The sequence below is a fragment of the Microtus oregoni genome, unplaced genomic scaffold (genome assembly GCF_018167655.1).
Source record: "Microtus oregoni isolate MIOR12 unplaced genomic scaffold, Mior012 000035F_ref0000213, whole genome shotgun sequence".
Taxonomy (NCBI): domain Eukaryota; kingdom Metazoa; phylum Chordata; class Mammalia; order Rodentia; family Cricetidae; genus Microtus; species Microtus oregoni.
In genome coordinates, this window is record NW_024543094.1 from 25,752,203 (window position 1) to 25,773,700 (window position 21,498).

Consider the following 21,498-nt stretch of genomic DNA (forward strand, 5'->3'; position numbering starts at 1 on the left):
TAACATTGTTTTTATTTATTTTACATACAGCCACAGCACAGTTTCCCCTCCTTCCTTTCCTCCTGTTCCCTGCCCAACTCTCATCAGCCCTCCTCCCCATCCACTCCTCCTCCATCTCCCTTCACAAAGAGCTAGGTCTCCCATGGTCCTGAACAAAGCACAGCATCTCAAAGGTGTTCAACATCCTTAGATATCAGGGGGAAAAATGCAAACTAAAAACTACTTTGATTCTCGGAATGTTTATTCTCAAGAACATCTTGCAACAAATGCTGATGAGGAGACAGGAAGACTTCATTCCTGTTTGTGGTGTAAACTGTGTTGTCGCTATGGCAATCAGCATGGAGGCTTTAGCCACAAAACAAAATAAAATCCAATTCACAGGATAATGGATAGGATCAGGAAATATCATATTAACTGAGGAAACTTAAGAAAGACAAACAACATGTTTTCTCTCCTGCGCAGATCTTGGCTTCTAAATGTTAAATATGCATATCCAAATAGGACAGGTATGGGTAGAAGCCAGGAAGCTGGAAAAGGGTCTGTGAGAAGGGACAATTGTTTTAAGAAGTGGAGTGAGGAGGATGGCAGACAGGAAGGGGAAAGGAGACTACATGGGTGCAGGGGCACAGCAGGGAAGGGAAGCGAAGGTGCAGGGAGGGCAGGGGAGAGGATATTACATGGGAACAAACATGGACTTTGTGCCATTATTTCTTTGGTGATGTATTTACAGCACATTCACATTAAGTTGAGAATATTCTATTATATGGTATTTTGTTATGGTGTCCCAGGCTAGCTAAAGCATATAAAGACAGCACAAACCCTAAACTTAGCCCACAATCCTTTTAAAATATGATTTTTATTGTAACATTTTGAACCCCTTTATGTACTTACTGTTTATTTGTAGTTGCCAGAAAAAAATACACTGTACCAAGAATTACAGAGAAATACAACAATGTACTCTGAAAAGAATACCCATTTTACTAATGACAATTAGACAACACATTTGAAAATGGTTGTGCATTTATACGTTGGGACCCATAATGTATTGAGTTCTCACAAATGATGAATAACATGCCATAAGATCCAGTGCAAGAATTCTGTGACTTTGTGCCAGTTTTGAGGCCAATTACAGCTTATTAAGAAGGATGATTATTCAGCTTCTGGAATGGAGGTGGTACTAATTATAGCTTGCTAATTCCCTGGTCATGCAAACTCACACTTTCCTTTCTTTCCAAAAGAATGATGTAAATCAGACTGAGTGTTCTACCCTACATTTACCCCTCACTTCCTGTTTTTCTCATGTCCAAACAATTTTAGGAACTTAGCTGAAGAGCACTCTAATTCGACTCTTACCCAAAGTAAATCTAGAAGCTGTAATGATACTCAGAGACAAATTCATCTTCTCAAACCTGTGCCTAAACATCCTTTTCTTATGACGAGATTGGAAAAGAAGGACTGTAGTGTGGTCTTTATCCATATACCATGTAGTGACAGCTACTGTAGGCTCCAACTCTTTTCATCCTATGTATGACCCTACCTGAAGGATGTGGCTGTGTGGTAAACTCAGTGTACAAGAAAGGTAACATTAATGTGAATGGAATGGATAAGTGACCATAGTATTGTGTTGGAGTTCATTAGTGATTAAACCCAGGAGAAATAGAGTTTTGATAGCAGCCGGCTAGTTTGATGCCTTTGGGCACACCCCATGCTTTTTTTTTTTTTCTTCTTCTTCAAGTTTTTAGCTACCCGCCAAACCTCTGCCTGTGGATGTCAGAATGTAGCTGACATTCTCCAGCCAGCAGACCAGACCCTCTCTGCAAACCTTGAAACATGTCTTGGAAATAAAGAAGCAGGGTATACTGGATGATTACTTATAGAAACATGAATACTTCCTTAAAGTATAACACTTATTGAATTGTAAAATTGTATAAAACAAAAATTATAAGATCTGATTGCCCTTTAGTAATTCTTAAATATTCACTATGTAATACCATGCCCATCTGCGTTCTATGTTCCACCATACAGTTTGTCAACCGAGCAAGGGACTCACAGAGACTCACAGAGAAAGACACAGGTCATCTTGATACCAGAATGCCCCAAGAATGCCCCTTTATTGTGTCCAGGGGAAGCTTATATAGGGATAGTCATGCTCCAGCGAAACCCACCAGAAACCACTTCCCCTGCCATCAGGAACCCCTGAGGGTCTCCTGCTCAGAGCAGTGACAAGCTATCTCAGAACAGAGGAAAACAAGTTGTTTACAAGAAATTCAGGATCTGGAGGTTCACAGCTCCCAACAACTCACTTCCACACTTGCTTTCAACATGTCTCATTTAACAGTGTGACCTACCTTAGGAACATGAAGCAATTTCTACATAAATAAGTAGAAAACAAGAAACATATAAATGGTGGTGACACTAGTGATTATGAAAGTTCAAAGGGCAGTCTTTTAATATTTGATAAAAATGGATATTTTCTTACATTTCTCTTAATGTTAAATTTAATTTGCTATTCATAGTACAAAATACTGAATTTTATATAAGTCAAAGAAGCTAATATCTTAAAGAAAATATTTAGTTCAAATCTATATAACAACTTTACCCTAAAATAATTCAAGTTTTTGACCTTGCAATTCTGTTGTTGAGTGCCTTATTGTGTTAAGAATTTTTCTTTAGGAAGTTTTCAAAGCATATATATCCTACATCTTGAATTTTGCAGGCAAATGGATGGAGCTAGAGAACGTTATTTTGAGTGAGGTAACCCAGACCCAGAAAGACAATTATCACATGTACTCACTCTTAAGTGGTTTTTAAACATAAAGCAAAGAAAAACCAGCCCACAAATCACAATCCAAGAGAACCTACACAACAATGAGGACCCTAAGAGAGACATACATAGATCTAATCTACAACGGAAGTAGAAAAAGACATGATCCCCTGAGTTTATTGGGAGCATGGGGACCTTGAGAGAGGGTTGAAGGGGAGGGGAGAGGCAAGGAGGAGGGCAGAGAAAAATGTAGAGCTCAATAAAAATCAATTTAAAAAAGGAAATATTAAAAAAATCAGTACATATATTTGTTGCTCACAGTAAACAGCCTTGTTACTATTTATATGTTCACATTATTATTTCAAAAATTTACTTTTAAAATTACATTCATTGATCAAAATGCATGTATGAAATTTTCAAAGACTGAGAATTTTCTTTTGGGAAATCTAGAATTTTCTAGTCTTTTGTGTAAATACAAAGAAATATTTCCAATTTTTTGTAATGTGTTAATGATGAAAATTTCAACTAATAATTTTTGGAAAGGCTAATTCCTCTAGATTCCATTACTCAAAAATAACCCAGTTAATATATGTTTAATATATTCTACAGACATACCATCTATTAATTATAAATGTATCTATATACATACATAAATAAACATGTATAATCAGACAGGATCAAGAAGGAAGTAACTAAAAATACACATTCACACTTAGGTAAATGTTATTTTATAAAATGTAGATGTCCATGAGCATTATAGTGAGGAAAGTAATGAGTTTAATATTTTTCTACTGGCCTTTGGTGACATGCAAGCAACAATAAATATTCAGTTTCAGATTTCTGCCTCCAGTGGTGACCTTACAAAAATTAATATTTTTAACCAAATGTTTCTATGACTTCAAGTTCATCTATTAATTAACAGCTATGAATCACAGGCTAATCATGCCAGTATATTAATTATTGTTTGATCACAATGCCTAACAGAAACAGAAACAACCCATGGAAAGGCTTGTTTGGGTCATTGTTTTGTAGGACATGAATTCATTTTAACAGTGAAGGAATGACAGGGCATCTCACTTCATGGGGCAGGGTCATGTGGAAGAGACCGTTCCATCTTAGTGGCTCAGGAAATGGCAGACAAGGCAGGACACAGGGCTGCCCATAGAGACACACTTCCATCATTTAAGCTTCATCTTCTAACGGTTCCACAAGCTTACCAAATAGTGCAATCAGCTGCAGAACACACATTCTAGACATGAGCCTGTGAGGGGCATTTCACAGTCAGTACATAACAATTTGAAAATTATTATTATATATTCATGATGGAAAGAAATTATATGCCTCCTTATAATTTTAGTGACTGCATGTTACCTTTTCTGAAATATTCTTGTCACAGAGTCAGTACTCTTCATCAGACCTTTGGCCATAGCTTCTGCATGCCTACACAGAGCCTGGCCTTCACACAGCTAATTGCTCATTGGAATCACTGTGATGGGCAGTTTAATTACCCCCTGTTTGATATGAAAGTAGGTATTACATGTTCCAGAATTTCACATTGATGATATATTTTCTCTATATCTACATTATTAGAAAGAGACTACCTTGTATTTAAAATATAACTTGATAGAGGAAAACATTTGAGTCACAAGTTCATTTTCCAAAGTTTTATAGATGCTTTTTCCATGAAATGTTATGATGCTGTTAGATTATCCAATGTTTTCTTACTGTTTTATAATCTGACTTTTCTGTTTTGGATACCTATACAATTGCTCTTTGAGCCAAATGCCGTGATTCACACCTATAATGAGAAAGCTAGCACTTAGGAGATGGCCATGAGGTCTAGGGTATTCGAAGCATTTAGTGGGTTCTAGCAAATGTGTGCCAAAGAAGAGAAGAGGGGAGAAATTATCACAGGAAAATTCACAGTATACAGTTGTGTTGCAAATTATGTGGACTTTTCCCAAGGAAGGAGAGAAAATGAGGGAAAGGGGGAGATTGAGGGATGAGAAGAGGTGTGGAAGGAAGCAACCAGAAGAGGGAGAGAAAATATTCATGCCTCCTTTTATCTGTACCAATCTTGTCTTGTCCACTTTCCACAATTATGGCATTGTTTAACCTTAACTACCCTCATTAAGACCCTCTAGAAAATTATAAGCATGCTGGGAGTTGAATTTTTAACATAAAAATTTTGAAGCAAGGCCATCAATGTTTATCCCATTGCATCTGTCCTAGAGTGGTGTGCTCTTTGATGCCCAAGGCAAGGCTATGTGGGCAAAGTAGGACTGCACTTAGCTTTCACACAAGTTTTCTTTTCTTTTCATACTCTCATTATGTTCTTTCTTCAGTTTTGCTATGTTATCATACTCCTTACTTTCGTATTAAACATAGAACTAGCCTGTTGTTCGTTTGTAAAATTTATTTCTTGTAAGTATGATTTACACACATAGTATTTAAAATAACTTTATGTTTAAATAAATAATAATCATATGAGAAAGAATTCTTATTTTTTGTTTGTTTTTCAAGACAGGGTTTCACTGTAGCTTTTGGAGCCTGTCCTGGAACTAGCTTTTGTAGACCAGGGTGGTCTCGAACTCACAGAGATCCTCTTGCCTCTGCCTCCCGAGTGCTGGGATTAAAGGCATGTGCCACCACCGCCCACTGTCAAAACATTCTTAAAAGAATAAAATACACCTCCACATGTGTAAGGAGCACTACAATCCTATCTATTATAGACTAATATTTATGTGGTAGCCTTATGTTTAGCACTATATGACTTACCTGGAAACCTTGATTATTTAAATGAATTCAGATATCAAATTCTTAGCACATGGATGGCTATACAATAAGTTCTCAATTTCCTGCAGTTCTCAACGAAATACACTTGGTATCCAGATGTCATTGCTGCATTTAGAAATATGAATAATCCATAAATACTGTGTGTAGTGATATTGCTTAACAGCCATGGAGGAAGAGAACACTGAGGTTGGATGGTGTAGACTGATTCTTGCTGGATGCCTGTAGCTATGGCGAGTCATCCACTGCATGTTTTGGAGGATGCACTGTGTTTCGCTACAGCTGCAGATTTGCAGGCAGTTGTTGACAACCTGAGTTTATAGCATTTGGAGTCACCCACTGAGCCGTCTACTTTCAGTAACAGTTGGTTTCCTAAATGAATTGGCAAGTCGTCACCTCACAGTAGTGCTTTGCTTTATTGTCTCTGGTATTAGAAATAGTTTTGCCTTAGAGGAGAAAATAAAAATCTTTGTGCCCAAAGTGACTTTCAATAACTCTCGAAGAGTCATTATGCCTAAAAATGACAAAAAGTAGTTTGAATAATTTATTGATGCTAAAATCTCACATTTTTGAGACATCTATTTTATAGCTTTTCTGAGTGCCTGAGACAAATGCCTCTCTGGGGTTTAACAATTTGTGTGTCTCCTTTCCTAGGTAAACAATAAATTGCTTTTATCTTTGAATAAAAGTTGCCATGGCAACTTGGCAAAATTGAGCTATAGAAGTCAGTACTAAGTCTTTAGCTTAACTTTAGTGTTTTCAAGACCTGATATTGTTTTGAAAAATTCCAACTTAGCTGAAGTTGAGACCATTCCTTTAATTATATATATATATATATATATATATATATATATATGTGTGTGTGTGTGTGTGTGTAGCAACCAAAGTTTGCGTAATTTTTCAGATAATTCATTACCTTGTTATACTGTTATTAATCATGATAACAAAAAAGTATTTGTTTAAATAATTACAGAGAAGCCACAGAGAAACCCTGTTTCGAAAAACCAAAAAAAAAAAAAAAAAAGAATTACAGAGATTTAGGAGAAAAACCAATTCTTTTAAATATTGACTTCTACCTTTATACCGAACTCTATTCTTAATTGGTGAAAGTTTATGAATTACTAATTTCATACGAATTTTACCACATCATATAATCAGTTACACAGTATGCCTATTGTATTGTATTGTACACGTTAGTTTTACTCAGCTTATTCCAGTTTATAATAAACTCGTAATAAATTATCATTCATTGAACATTTTCTCCAAAGTCATCTTTTCTAATACTCACTAAAACTAAATAAGTTAGCATTATTTGCTGTTCAGACCTGACACCTTTGGGCAAGTTATGTAAGGCTCCGTTTTTGCTCGGTGACTCTGTAGAATGCAAAAATTGAGTATGTGTTTGTTACCAAGACCTCAAAGGTCTTTAAAATCATTTTTTTCTGTCTTGTTTACATTTTATTATGAATAAGAGCCAAGCTTTTTATATCATTATTCCTCTATTAAGGTGAGGTATGATAAAAGCAGCTGAACAAGTGCATTCAGACAATCACATGCAGGTAAACATAGCCAGAGAGAAAGCTTCTCCGTTAGTGTTTGCCATTTTGTCCTTTCTGTGTGTTACTTTTATTTTCATAGTCTCTCCATGATGCCAAAATGGCAACTGTGCCAAATCTCACTTCGATATCCCATAATCAGAAGAAGGGACCTTACATCCTATGAGCTTCTAAACACCTTGCCAATAACCAATCTTTCACTGATGCTTACACATGTCCACTGATTTTTTGTGACTGGTAAAATAGCATGGCTCAATCTCCTTCTTGTGAAGAGGTCCCAGCAGGAGAGCAGCAGACACTAGGAGACACATCACAATGTTTTGGTCCTCATGCATTTTGTCATGACGCTGTGAAAGAAAGACCTGGAAATTCACAAGGCTGCCCATCATCCCAGCTTTAGAACATCTCATTCCCATGTCCTTTAGTCTCCTATATTCTTCTATGTCTGTAGAAATTTCTTGCACCCAAAACTTAACTAAAATTTTTCTTATAAATTTTATTAAATAAAAACTCAATTTCTGGTTTACATCAGTTCCCTTCAATATTTTTTCTTAAATTGTTTTATTTCTTTTAGGAATGATGCAAAATCCCTTTGAATATTGGTTAGACATGAGCCTTCTTATATTTTCTATAATCAGTTTCTGTACACGTTGACCTGGTGATCTGTGAAGACATACTTGAGATTCTGGTTTTGACTGAATGGCTTGGTACCTCAATTTTATTCTAGAAACACTTTGATAATAAATGTATTAGACAGAATTCACTTCCAAAACATTATTGACCAAATCAAAGAAAATCTTCTCTATTCACTTTGCACATATTCACCAAAATGTCAGACAAAATACATATAAAAAGTGAATATAAATGCATATAATTACACATGAAATTAAATATCTCTTAAAATGATGCATGTGACATGTCTGACTTTTATTGGGTAATTGAGACCCAAACAGAGAGTGCCATGCTTCCTGGCAAATGCTTACTTATCCATGAATGAGCCATCTCCAAGCCCCTCATAGACATCGTTGCATTTTGTGACTAATACATGTATATGATCTGCATTATCCAAGTGTCATATGCTTTTAAAACATTCACTTTCCCCATTGAGCTGGAAGCATGAGAAATAAAATCCCTTTACAAAGCACTGTAATGAGACCCATAATGAGAATTCAAATAAAAGTAGGTTTTACTAACCCAAATTACGCAGTTATCTGAATTTCTAGTATTATTAACTAAATTCAGTCCCAAATATAATGTTTTTAAAGAATAAATTAATTTTGTTGTTGCTCAATGTAATTATGCTCAGATCTTCACTAAATATTTCTAAATCAGATGTTTTTGTCTTGTCAGCAGTTAAATGTCTACTATTACTATCACAAAAAGAAATATATAGTGTACAGAATATAAATCTGATTGTAAGTTTTTGTATTTAACTGTTTCTTTTAAGGAAAATAACTTATTTTACATATTTAATTTTTATTTCAATTCACTTCTCTATGACTCTACTTAAACCATTTGCTAGATTAGAGATCACTGAAATCTTTAATTACAGAAGAACTATTAAAAATAAAATTAGCGGAAACAGTTCTTAATGTTCGTCATTCTCCACCAATGCAGGAGGACACAGATCACAATTACTACATATCTCGGATATATGGTCCAACAGACTCTGCCAGCCGAGATCTGTGGGTGAACATCGACCAAATGGAGAAAGACAAAGTGAAGATTCATGGGATATTGTCTAACACTCATCGGCAAGCAGCGGTAAGTGCTTTGATATGCAATGATTCTTCTCTTCACTGTGAGAAAAGTGTACAATTAATATGTGGTTGTTTTCCAAGAACTCGATTCTGTGACTGTCATGCACAACTACATATAACATAGTAAGGAAAATAGGAGAACTGTTTGGATAAACTCATCCATTTGCCATAGTGTTTCTGATGGGTTACATATTTTCTTCCAAGACATGATTCATATTGGATTATTTTCAGTTTATGTAACACTTTAAAACTTGCTTGATCTTGAATCAAATCCCATACTTGAGCTTATTGTTTTTTATGTCAGGAAAATTAACAAAGTACATTTGTTATTAGGACAATAGTGCTGGCCAAGTTAGAGGCTGGGGAGAAGAAACTGTATAAAAGAGAGAAATAATACAGAAGGCATCAAGTTGGTATATAAGTCTGGGCTCATTGTTTACTAGTGGCCTCTCAGGGAGCAAATGATTTATTCTGAGGGACTGTTTTGGCACATGTCAGGTGGCACTGGAGTGGTGTCTTCCCTCCCAAAAGAAAAGTAGAAGGAGGAAAGTGAAGAGGAGAAAAGGAAAAAGAAAAAAAAACACAAATAGACATTGTAAGAATTGTAATGTCAAAGTTATGTTGGCCAGGGTGCATCAGGAAGGTCCCACAGCTTTCACCTCTCAGCATAAACACACACGTACATGCACACTTTTATATATACACACAAACATACACAGGTATACATTAACACACAGGCACGTGAACACATAAATAAACACATGTACATACAGACACACAAACTCAAGCACATGAGCACACATGACTGAGTAGACACAAACATACACACAAAAGCATACATGAACACACACACAGTTACACAAAGACACACAAGAACACACATATACACACACAAACATGGGCATGCACACAGAGTGCACACACAGGCCAACATGGACACCTACTAGCACACACACACACATAGGAACAAAAGGCATACATAAACATACACAGGTGTACACATAGAGGCACACATGAACACACACAGGCACACACAGACACTGATGCAGGCACACACATTGCTATTCCTCCTTTAGGTGGTACCCAGAGCTTTACTAACCTACAGGAGGAAACCGGAAATGAATAGCAGGGAAGCACTTAGGGCAAGATTTCCCCATATCTCATGGACAATTCTTGATGGAAAATTCTCTAGTAATCTGCGTAGAAGTAGAACTTAATTTTAAGCCCTAGGAAAAGACCTGTGGATTTCCCCAATCCTATCGCCAATTTACAATTTGCATGCTCATGGGTTCACATTCTGTCAACAAATTAGACCAGAAAAAGAAAAGCAAAGAATGATTTTGCTGGGGAAAGACCCAGGGGTAGCTAACTAATACTGTTCTGCATAAACAGGAGATAAAATGAGAAAACCAGATGCCTGAGCGTCCCTGAAGAAGCACTGCCTACCCTCTTCCTCTTCTGGACCCCCCAGAGTGAATGAGAGGGACATGGCAATGTCTTACCTGGGAATGCAATTAAATGAAAAATTGTCCTTCTAGCACCATTACCTACAATGTCCATAATAATTTGGAATCTTGGGTGTTTGTTCTACAGAGAGAAGAGGTAGAGAGAAATAAAGTAGATGTATTCCTGTTCTCTTACAATATTTCAGAACAAACTAAAACTTAGAAATACTTTGTTTGTGTTTGAAAAGTCAAAATGCTCCATTTTTTTCTTTCCTGCTTCTTTTGAAAGTCATAGTCTACAGCATTTATGTAACACATATTTATGATAGAATCTAATTTTGTGTATCCACAATGTTTCCATTATACATCTGTTTATGCTACATTTCTTCAATCATCATTTAAGATCTGTATAAGGCAGATGCTAAAGATTAACTTTGCAGTAGGCAGATTAAAGCAAGGAGCCTGCCTTATTAAATGCTGAAATTTTTATACAAGCCCATCGCACATAGCAAGCAATGAGACTAACATTCTACACAAAAAATATGCCAGTTATTTGGGTATGTTTTTTTATTCAAAGTCACACAGTTACAAGGTGGCTGTTCTAGCCCTTTCTGATTGCAAACTTAGAAGCCAGCCTGAGCTTGTTTCTTCTCTTCCATGTCAACTTTTCATGCTGAAAGCTCTGAGGATTTCTTCTGTATTCCTGAATTCACATTACTTAGCATGGTGCTGGATGCACTGTTCAATTCAAGGCCAAATATATCAGACCCCTTCTATCCTGAAGCCATCAATAACATTCTCATTCGAAACTCCCAGAGAATTGCCCTCATCTTTATGCAAGGCCCTGGGGTTGGAAATTAGGAGACCTTGGTTTTCCTGTTCATTTTCTTGGATTCTGACCTCTCTGTACCTCAATTTTATAACTTGAAAGAAAGAGATAAAAATGCCCGCCTACCTATCTAGAGTTATGGTGCAATAAAACAGAAATCATCATGAAGTGATTGATACTAAGAACCTTAAAAGATTAATGAGCTTGTAGAATTTTGTTTTTTGAATATTCCAGTTCTTTATAACAATAATAATAATCATCTGCCTGGGAATGAAGCTCATTATAGCATGCTTAAATAGCATACAGAAAGCACTAGACTTGTGCCCCCACACTGCAGAAACTGGATGTGGTGAAAATGGCTGCTTCCTAATATTGGGGAGGAAGAAACAAGAGGCCCAAAAAGTAAAGGTCATTTTGGATGATGTAATGGTTCTAAGGGCAGCCCAGGCAACACTAAACAGTATGTCAAAAAAAAAAACTGTGTTAAAATAAAAAACTAAACTAAAGGGGTCTGGAGAAATGACACGGCAATTAGGAGCATGTGTGGGGCTTGCTGAGTTCATTTCCTACCTCCCATATCAGGTGGCTCATAACCATTTACAACCCCAATATCAGGAAATCTGATGACTTCTTCTGGTCTTTTCAGACACTTGTATGCATGCATGAGCATACTCTCACACAGACATTCATAACATACATACATACATACATACATACATATTGAAAGTAAAATAAACATTTTTCTTAAAAAGCAGGATCACAATAGTTGAGATTATGAAAATAAGTTATTGACTACTGGAACATGTCAAGAAGTGATATGAAAAGACTGGGCTAAGTTAAGGGTACAGTTAGAAAAAGGAGCTTATGGCCAAGATGCAGAGTGCAAAGGGGTAAAAAAAAATATTGTTGAGGACTTAAATTCAATCTTATTTCTTATCAAAATGATACCTCAGGACTGAGGGGTTTCTAGTTAAATTAACTTAATGCCATTCTTTCAGGAGATAGAACAGGGTGACCAGAAGTCACGTGGATATGATAGGCGGTGGGGCAGGGTAAGCAGAAGACACATTGACATGACAAGTGGCAGGACAGGGTGCTCAGAAGTCGCAGGTGAATTGGGATTGCCCTCTGTATGCTGTGAATACCATTGGTTAATAAAGAAACTGCCTTGAACTGTTGATAGGGCAGAACTTAGGTAGGAGGAGAAAACTAAACTGAATGCTGAAAGAAAAGAGGCAGAATTGAGGGAGAAGCCATGGAGCTGTCAGAGACAGATACACTGAAACTTTGCTGGTAGGCCACAATCTTGTGGTGATGCACATATTAGTGGAGATGGGTTAAATTAATATGTAAGAGTTAGCCAAAAAGAAGCTAGATCTAATGGGTCAAGCAGTAATTTAAATAATATAGTTTCTGTGTGATTATTTTCGCCTGAGCTGCCAAGCAGCCTGGAACCAAGAAATAGGGATATGACAGAAGGCAGGACAGGGTGGTCAGAAGTCACAATGATGTCATAAGAGGTGGGACAGGGTGAGTAGAAGTCAAGAAGATCTGATAGGAGATAAGCAACCTGCTAAGATATTGAGGGTGGGCTCAGTTGAACTAATACAAGTTTTCTTGTTTTTGTTAAAGTTGTTGTGGAAGTAAGTGGGTCTAGCAAAATATGCAAAAGCATAACTAAGATAGATCCGCTCAAGGAATTGGAGCGGGGGCATCAGAATCAACGAGGTAACTTATACTACAATCGTTCAGGGTCTTTGGATAAAATTGTGTGGTGCAAAGACAGAAGTCCAAGGTTGCAGCTTAAATCAAATGGCAGCATAGAGGCATCCAAGTCCCTTTTTCAGGGGACCAGATGCAATGATAGACAGGTCAACAGACTGACAGATTTAATAGTGGATGAATGGGTGGATGGGAGGGAGTGAAAAAGCTCAGGTAGAAAAATGGAGAGCTATATTTGGTAAAGAAATTGCTGCCTATCTCCGCCATTATCTCACTGTGCTTCCTTCTACTGGGCAATTGTAATGTACTCCTGTCACAGATAAATACACACACTGCCTTGATTTTTCTTCTCCTTTTATTGATGGGAGTGTTGATTCTTTGAATGAGAAAAACAGCAGAATGAATGGCTTGGGACACTGTTCTTCCTTCATTTCCCTCTATTTTAATGTGGGTAAGGTTTGGAAGGGATCTAGATGGGCTTTCATCTGATGATTGTTTCATTTTTAAAAAAAATTCTCCTTCCTGACTTCTGTGACAACTTGATGATATTTAAAAGAAAAGAGTGACCTGGAATCATTCCTTTCCAACAAAACTAATATAATTAGAGTAGTGCTGGCCCACCATAGTCCCTGAAGTTAGTTAACTTTGCCAATAAGTAAGGAAATGTATATTGGTAGTTATTCAGTTATTCTTGTTGCTTTTTCTGACGGTAGGAATCAAATTAAACTACAAGGAGCCATAGGTAGAAAGGCGTAAGATGGGATCCCAGTGAAATCCACCAGGACCAATTTAATAGATTTAAAAATAAAATCTTTGCTTTTCAATTAAGAGTTTGTCTTTAAAAATGTGCTTGATGACATGAAGAGATGGCTCAGCAGTTAAGAGCACTTGCTGCTCTTTCTTTCACAGAGTCTAAGTACTGTTCTCAGCACCTACATTCGTAGCTCACAACCAGCTATAACTCTTTTTACAGGGCCTCAGAGGCCTTCTGACTTCCATGGGCATCTACACACATGTGGTTTACACACCTATGCTCAGGCATATACATAAAAATAAATATTTTTTTTTAAATTAGTGCTTGAGTTTACATTTCATTTCAGTTAAATATGTTTTCTACCTTGAGGTTTTTCAGCAGGGAGGAACACTATTTATAACACTAAAGGTAATCGTTGACGACAATCTAATATATCCTGGGGTAGCTATGCTGGGTATAAAGTAACTAATTCTTGAAACATACATATTCACCTTTTGAAAGTCCCAAATGAGATAAGCATTCTACATTTTTATTCACTCCCACTGATCTTTCATATTCATGAATGCTGCTAAAGGGGAATACCCCTCAATCATGTCTCAGGCTTGATCAATAAATCTCATGCCTCTCCTATCTTTCATCAGAGATTTTCTTCCTCTACATACTTTTGGTCATCTTTTCTGAGATGTTTTCATGAGCTTTTGTAGACATTCATGGTTTAATTTTAGATAGTACACTATAAAATGTGTACTCTTCCTGGGATTATTAGATGACAACGATTTTATATGTATCATTCAAGAAAAAATGTTTTAGGGAAAAATTTAACAAAATATAAATGTAATATAATATTCATTAGGAGTAAATACCAGAAAAACATATATAAGTTTTTCTTCGTCATGGGCTGAACTTTAGGTATGGGTTGGATATTGTTTTTAGGAGGCGGTCATTCTTTATTGCATTTCTTTAAGTGTGTGTGTGTGTGTGTGTGTGTGTGTGTGTGCGCGCGCGCACATGCCTGGGCATCCATGCAGAGATCAGAAGACATGTTGCATAAGTTTATCTTTTCCTTTGATCATGTTAGTCCCAAAGATCTAACTTGGGTCGTCAGGTTGATATCAAGCACCTTTACTCATAGAGCCTTCTTGACGCCTCAGGTTGAGGATGCTCTTTATCCTGTTGACAGGAATCAAATACCTTAGCTTCTGAAAAATCAACAAATTAGCTAAAGTAGTATGTGTATAAAATTTTAAATTTAAAAATCTTCAGGAAATCAGAGAGACTTTCTTTGTATTATTTTGTAAATTTACAGCTGTTTATAAGTAGAAATAAAGTTATTCTCTAGCAGAGAATATTATGAGTTAAATTTCAACTTAGCCTAAACATCAACACATAGTCAAGTTTTTAAATATTTAAACCTTCTGATGAATTTCAACTACTGCATTACAAACCTTCACATGTGAATCAAGAAACAGCTTGTTAACTAAAATGACGAGTTAGGGACTTAGGATCTGCCTAAGTACTCTGCCAGGAAGTACTATGACCTTGAATGTGATGTTCATTTAAGGATTTGATGAAAGTCTAACTTGATTAGTTTCTTCTACTCAGGCCCCACCACCCCAGCGGTTGTTTAATACTTGTGTAATACTGGGTAGCTTGTAGCTTTCAGGAACTTCTTACGGCTTGTGAGAAACTGAATTTCTCATGTTTGTTGTAGTTTAGAGATGGAGACATGGTATTAAATTGAAGTACAGAGACTATATTCAGTAGTGACTAAAATGTATGCATCTGAATGAAGTACAGTATTTGGAGACTTGCTTGAAAACCCCTCCCCAACTTAGCGCCTTGTGGACAAACCAAAGAGTATTTGTTGAATTAGGGAGAACAAGGTGTGGTGATAGTTTCCTTAATCTCTAATTCTGAGGAGCCAGTACATTTGTTCATGTTTACATTGCATTTTCAAGTTTATGAATACTCCCTTGATGAGTGTCACTCCATACGCAGAGTTAATTAAACATTAATTTGTTATGAACAAAAATTCTGGAGAGGTTAGAATGTCTAACTCCGAAAATCAATTGGATTGATAGAGTGTACTTCTCAAAAGACTAGCCAGTTCCCAGGTCTTTGTGTCTGAATATTGACAAGCTCCCTTACATTTTTAGGTTTCTAATGATCTCAGTCGCTAGATTCGCAAACCATGTCCTGTTGTCCTGTCCCACAATGTGAGAATTGGTTATAATATCCCATTTTCACAAATCTTACATAGGAAAGGTCTTACTAACTATTCTTCCTGTTATATTATTTCATTTGGGATTGTGTGAGGATTGTTTGTTGCCTGGAAACAGAATCTGCATTAAATCAAAAGACATTTGCATTGCTGGTATCTATTCATACATACCTCTCCATATTCTTTGTCTCTTTAATATTTCCATGTTGTACAAACCCATCATTTGATCTTATCCTACTCATGCAGCTGTGCAGTCATGAATCACTGAGTAAAGGGAACACATTCTTAGAAATGTGTCCTTGGGTTCATCAGTTACTGTGTGAAGACTGCGGGGAAAGTTGAATTGAGTGTATAGATGAGTTAAGTAGGGGACTACTGTTTTGTCTGTGGCTGTAGATGGCTGAAACATTCTTGCAAAACATAAGGGCTTAAATTTATAACACTCCATTTTCTTTAATGTCTACTTTGTAGATAAATGTATTTCTGTAACTTCTCTTGTGAAAGGAATATAATATAAAGAAATTTAAAAATTGAACGGAAGTTTAGAGATTCAATATCTGAATATATCTGGAACAACAAGAAATAGCAGCATTGTATTTCTCAGTAAGGGGTGGAGAGAATGGAAAAACTAAGAAGGCCAGGGAAGACATTTAGCATGAAGGCAGAAGTTCAATGACTCAGCATTCCATTGCCTTCTGCACATGGTACCTCATTAGGCAAATAATTTTGACCTGAGAAGAGTGGTCTCTGTCACGTTCAGAGTTTCAAATTTGCTTGCTTTGTCTTGGTGCTGTGAATATGTGTTCTCTCTAATCATATTTATTCCTACATTTTGAACAAAATTAAGAAAAAATAGATAGTGTTACATTTGGACATGCCACTTGGCCCCAGAGAATCCTGAACTCTACACTCAATTTCTATTCTCTTGTTTAGCAAATATCTAGAAATGTCTACCCTGGTTTCTGGCAGACCCATAGACAGCAAGCCCCCATTAGACAAAATGAAACTTTTATACCTGAAAAGACATGAAGGTCTGACTATGTTTAGGCTTCATGATTATAACTAGTTTTTGAAAGATTCAATTACTGGTATAGACAAAAGATATAATTCTCAAGACAGTTTTGAGTTAAGCATTTTGCTTTGAAATGAGTCCTGCTACAGTGTAATGGTTTCAACTCACGACTTCTTCTTTGTGGAGTTCTGCGCTGAGATAATTTCAGTCTTCTAAAACCCAGAAAAATGTTTGAGAGTTACCACATAGCTTTCTTTTCATCCTATGAAATTGCTTTTAAAATAATAATGTGATAGTTAATCGTGTTTGTTCAATACTCGTAGTTTATCTATGTGCCTTATTCGAATTTTACTCATTGTACATCATTATTTAGTTATTATCCTTGTTCCCATACAGGCTCCATATAGTATTTATGTTGCATTTATTTCCCACATCTTTTCTTTTTGTAACTTTTTAATTTTTTTAATGAGCTTAAATGTTCCTCTTGTTTAGTTAAAGATGCCTTCCTTTAGCTAGAACGTTAAAATTATAACCTTGTTTTTCTGTGTTCATCATATTGATAGATACTGACATGGCTAAAATTAGTAGGCTTGAATCTTAACCTCCTAAAGCAAGAAAACTGAAGAGGGTGCCCAGCAAGAGCCAATTAGGTCTTGATGACCCTGCCCTCAGTCATGTTAACATCTCACTCTTAGTAAGTTGTGAGAAAAAGTTTGCTCTAAAACTAAGTTTGCCCCAACCCTTGCTGCTACTCTTTGATGTTCCTTCATTTGTGCCTTATCCATGAGATGGTGACTCAAAAAGCCTCCTACCACACCTAAGCTTGACCTGAGACTTCCCAGCTTCTAATTCTGCAAGAGATAAAGCTCTGCTATTTGTAATTACATAGACTCATGCATTCTCTTTCTGTGGAACAAAACAGATAATGCCATGCATGAACACAGGGTGTTTCCTTGGATGTAACAACGTCTGTTGAAGGAGGCTCCTGATAATTTATTTATCTGCCTTCATTGCAATAATTGTTATCACCTTTTTGTAAATAATAAGTATTTTGCTTATCATCACACTTTTAACTACTAAGTTTCACATTCATTCTTTTTAAGTATAGATAAAAAATACTTAGCTATGTCTGGCACATTAAATGTTAACTCCATTCCCTTAACCCCTGTAGACATGGTGCTATGGTTATTTCAAAGCATCCCAGTGAGAGCATTGTGATATTGCTCAGAAATATTACCTGTAGTTCTGATATCAACTCTACTAAAAAACGACTTCCCTTAATTGATTTAATTCTTTTTTATGAAAGCACTTGACAGCATGTTCAAATATTGAGGGAATACACAATTTAATAATTTTCTGCAGTTTATCAAGAACTAAATGAGTACAATTTTTATTTAGGAAACCAATCTTAAAGAACTATTGATGGGCTAGACACATTCATGAACATAATTCATTGTTAACCATTATTGACATAGTACGTAAAGAGATTTAGACAACCTTTAGTCATTTGATCCTATGAATCAACTTTTCAAGGATAATCTTAACATTACAGCTAAATGTTCATGAAGTCATAAAGCCTCAGTGCTGGATAGTTTTATGTCTACTTGACAAAGGTTAGACTATGTGAAAAGAGGGAACCTCAGCTGAGAAAATTTCTCCAGAGGATCTGACTGTATGGCATTTTCTTATTATTTATTGATATGGGAAGATCCAGCCCATTGTGAGTAGTGACATCCCTGGGCTGGAGGTCCTAGTTTCTGTAAGGAAACAGGCTGAGCAAGCCATGATGAGCAAGCCAATAGCACCCCTCCAAAGCCCTTGTGTCAGCTCCTGCCTTCGTGTTCCTGTCCTATTTGAGTTCCTGTCCTAACTTCCTTTAATGGTAGACTGTGATGTGGAGATATAAGCCAAACAAACCTTTTCCTCCTCACCTTGCTCTTGGTGAAGTTATTTCATTGCAGCAATAGTAATCCTAACTAAGACAGCCACCAACCAACCCAAGATGATGACATGTCAAATAAAGCCAAATAAACCCTTTCCTCACCAACTTGCTCTTGGTACTGTTGTTTCATTACAGACATAGAAACCCTATCTAAGACACCGCTAACAAGATCAGGTGCCAGCCTTTACAAAATCCTGCTAGAATGTTCAATAACTAGAAAAAAATGATGCCAAGTTCGAACATGAAGTCTCACTGAATGAAGACTGTAAAAGGCATGCCTTCTGATTCATCGGGGATCAATGCTACTGTCATCTGCCAGGAAAAGCACTTTATCTCCCATGTTCCGTATCAACAAAACTGTCCCCTTGCTATGTGCGTCTTGCAGAGACAGACCACACCAAATCAAATCAATCATGTTTATCCAATGTTTATTAAATCATGTTTACTTACTAGAAAAACAACATTTACTAAAAATAGGCAACTTTTGCTCGGAACATCTGAGTAGATAAAACAATGTACTAAATTTAGTTTTGTACAAGGTTCACACTTAAGTATGTACCACTTACCTGAAACAGTATGTTCAATATTTTATTTGATAATGTGAGATTAATATAAATTCTCCAATACAAATTATCATATTAATGATATTCTTTCTGCTGACATGTTCAGTAGATGAATGTCTCCCTCAAATAAAAGTTATTTGAATGATTAAAAATAGAATTTGAAAATGTATATATAAAACTTGATGAAAATTCAGTTCATTCTTGAGCATATACTTTTCAGACACCTTGTTATGGCCTTATGAGATCGGCAATTATTAAAACTTTAGTTATTACTAATTTTCCTCCTTTAAGCTGCTTTCAGCACTTTTGTACCCGGTAAACAGAAAATAAAAAGACTCAGGGGACTAGACATGCATAGACTTATAAACAAAAGAAGGAGCTATCCTCCAACAAACAGCAGTTTGTGTTGATGGTGTTTCTGTAAAACATGGTTCTGGGAATTATAAATGGTACCCACAGCGAGATTCCCAACTTATTGTGCTCAAAAGTTAGAAAAGAATGATACAAGGTTTAAAAAGAAAGTTTCACCATAAAAAGGTCATAAAATATGTGCCTTGTGATGTACCAACATGCTAATGCACAGGCTTCTCTGCAAGATTTTGCATACACAGCATTGACTACTGAACTTTCTTTCATGATAATACTGAAGAATAGACAAGATAAATGAGGAAGAGAAATGTTTTAGTTATAACTGTTTGTAACTAGTGGTAGTGTTTACAACACTATGAGAACTACAACAGATCATAATAAATATTCTAAAATGTGCAAAGAATGAAGAAACTATATGTGAAATGTCAGGTGTCAATCTGGATCCATGGTTCTGAACATGTCTGAGTCAATTGCCAACAGGAATTTCAAAAGGTGGGTTTGGAGAGATGTTTCACTCACAGAGATTTGTTACCAATCAACCCTAAGAAGTGGTTCCCAAATATCTGTAACTCCAGTTTCCAGGGGATCAGATTCCTCTGTCATGGGCAGGCAGTAGCACTCATGTGCATATACCCATTCTGAGATCCACACATGTACACATAACTAAAAATGATAAAATTTAAAGTAACACTTTTAAAAGGACACATTGAGAGAGCATTATTGAGAAGATGCTTTGTGATTTTTAAAAGCCATAATCACAGATAGCCACAGTTACTCTCAATTCACATCAAATTATCTGGCCTCATAGTTCTACTGGCTCGTCAGGGCATGCTTCCTGACTTGTCTTCTTCCACGAGACCAATGATTCATTTGCTTGTCTAGAACATTCTCACTGCCCCACCTTTTCAAAAACTAAGACAGTTACCACATGGAATTGCTTTTATTATGTTACTTAACACTCCTTAATTTTTTTAGTTCTGAGTTTTAAAGTTTCTGTTCAATGCTGCAGGTAAACGGAGGACCATCTCTATGCCCTATTTTGATATATTATTTGTGCTTTCCTCAGACTGCTAATCCATTATTTGAGTCCTCATATAGACATTTTCCTTAATCACTTTATCCCTTTAACAATAAATATTTCCTGGTAAAGTATAATGCCTAAGGTAAGATTTACTATGCCAGTTTCTGTGTGATTTTTTTTTTTTTTAGTTGTTGTTGTTGCTACGTTTTACAGTTTTTGGCGATGCTCAGGGATCCCTTAACCTTTGAGATACAGAATAGTTCCTAGACAGTTTGGGGCCACCTTTAATTAATGTCTATTGCATAGTTAAAGGATGCATAATTAATTAGTGATAGCAGATGCTCTTACAGCTAACACAAGTGAACTTTCTTCCTACTTTCATCAGCTTAGTTGGTGTCCCCAAGGCTTAGCATTCTTCCAGCTGGAAATCTGCATTGTCACCATATTCTGTATCTCCAGTTTTCATGCTCCATAGTGAGAGTCCTTCTGTTTTACTGCATATGCTACAGTCTGTGTCCTGTATTCCATGCACTGAGACTCTTTTCAGTTAGAATATATTAACTGTACAATGACTGTTACTAAAACTCTTATTTATTTTCTATGTATGGCTGTTTCGTCAGCATGTATATCTGTGCACCATTTGCATGTTTGTCATGCACCTGGTCCAGAAACTGTTGGGGCCTCTCAGACTAGAGTTACAGATGCTTATCAGCTGCCATATGTGTGCTGCAAATCAACCCAAATCCT

General features: G+C 36.3%; 1 protein-coding gene across 1 annotated transcript in view; it reads left to right on the forward strand.

The window, feature by feature from the left end:
* Plxdc2 (plexin domain containing 2) overlaps positions 1-21,498 on the forward strand; it is a 398,667-nt gene that overhangs the window by 181,175 nt on the left and 195,994 nt on the right. Inside the window, exon 3 of the mRNA XM_041630585.1 lies at positions 8,731-8,877. Within this exon, the coding sequence (XP_041486519.1) occupies positions 8,731-8,877 (147 nt within the window). The remainder of the gene's footprint in view (positions 1-8,730; positions 8,878-21,498) is intronic.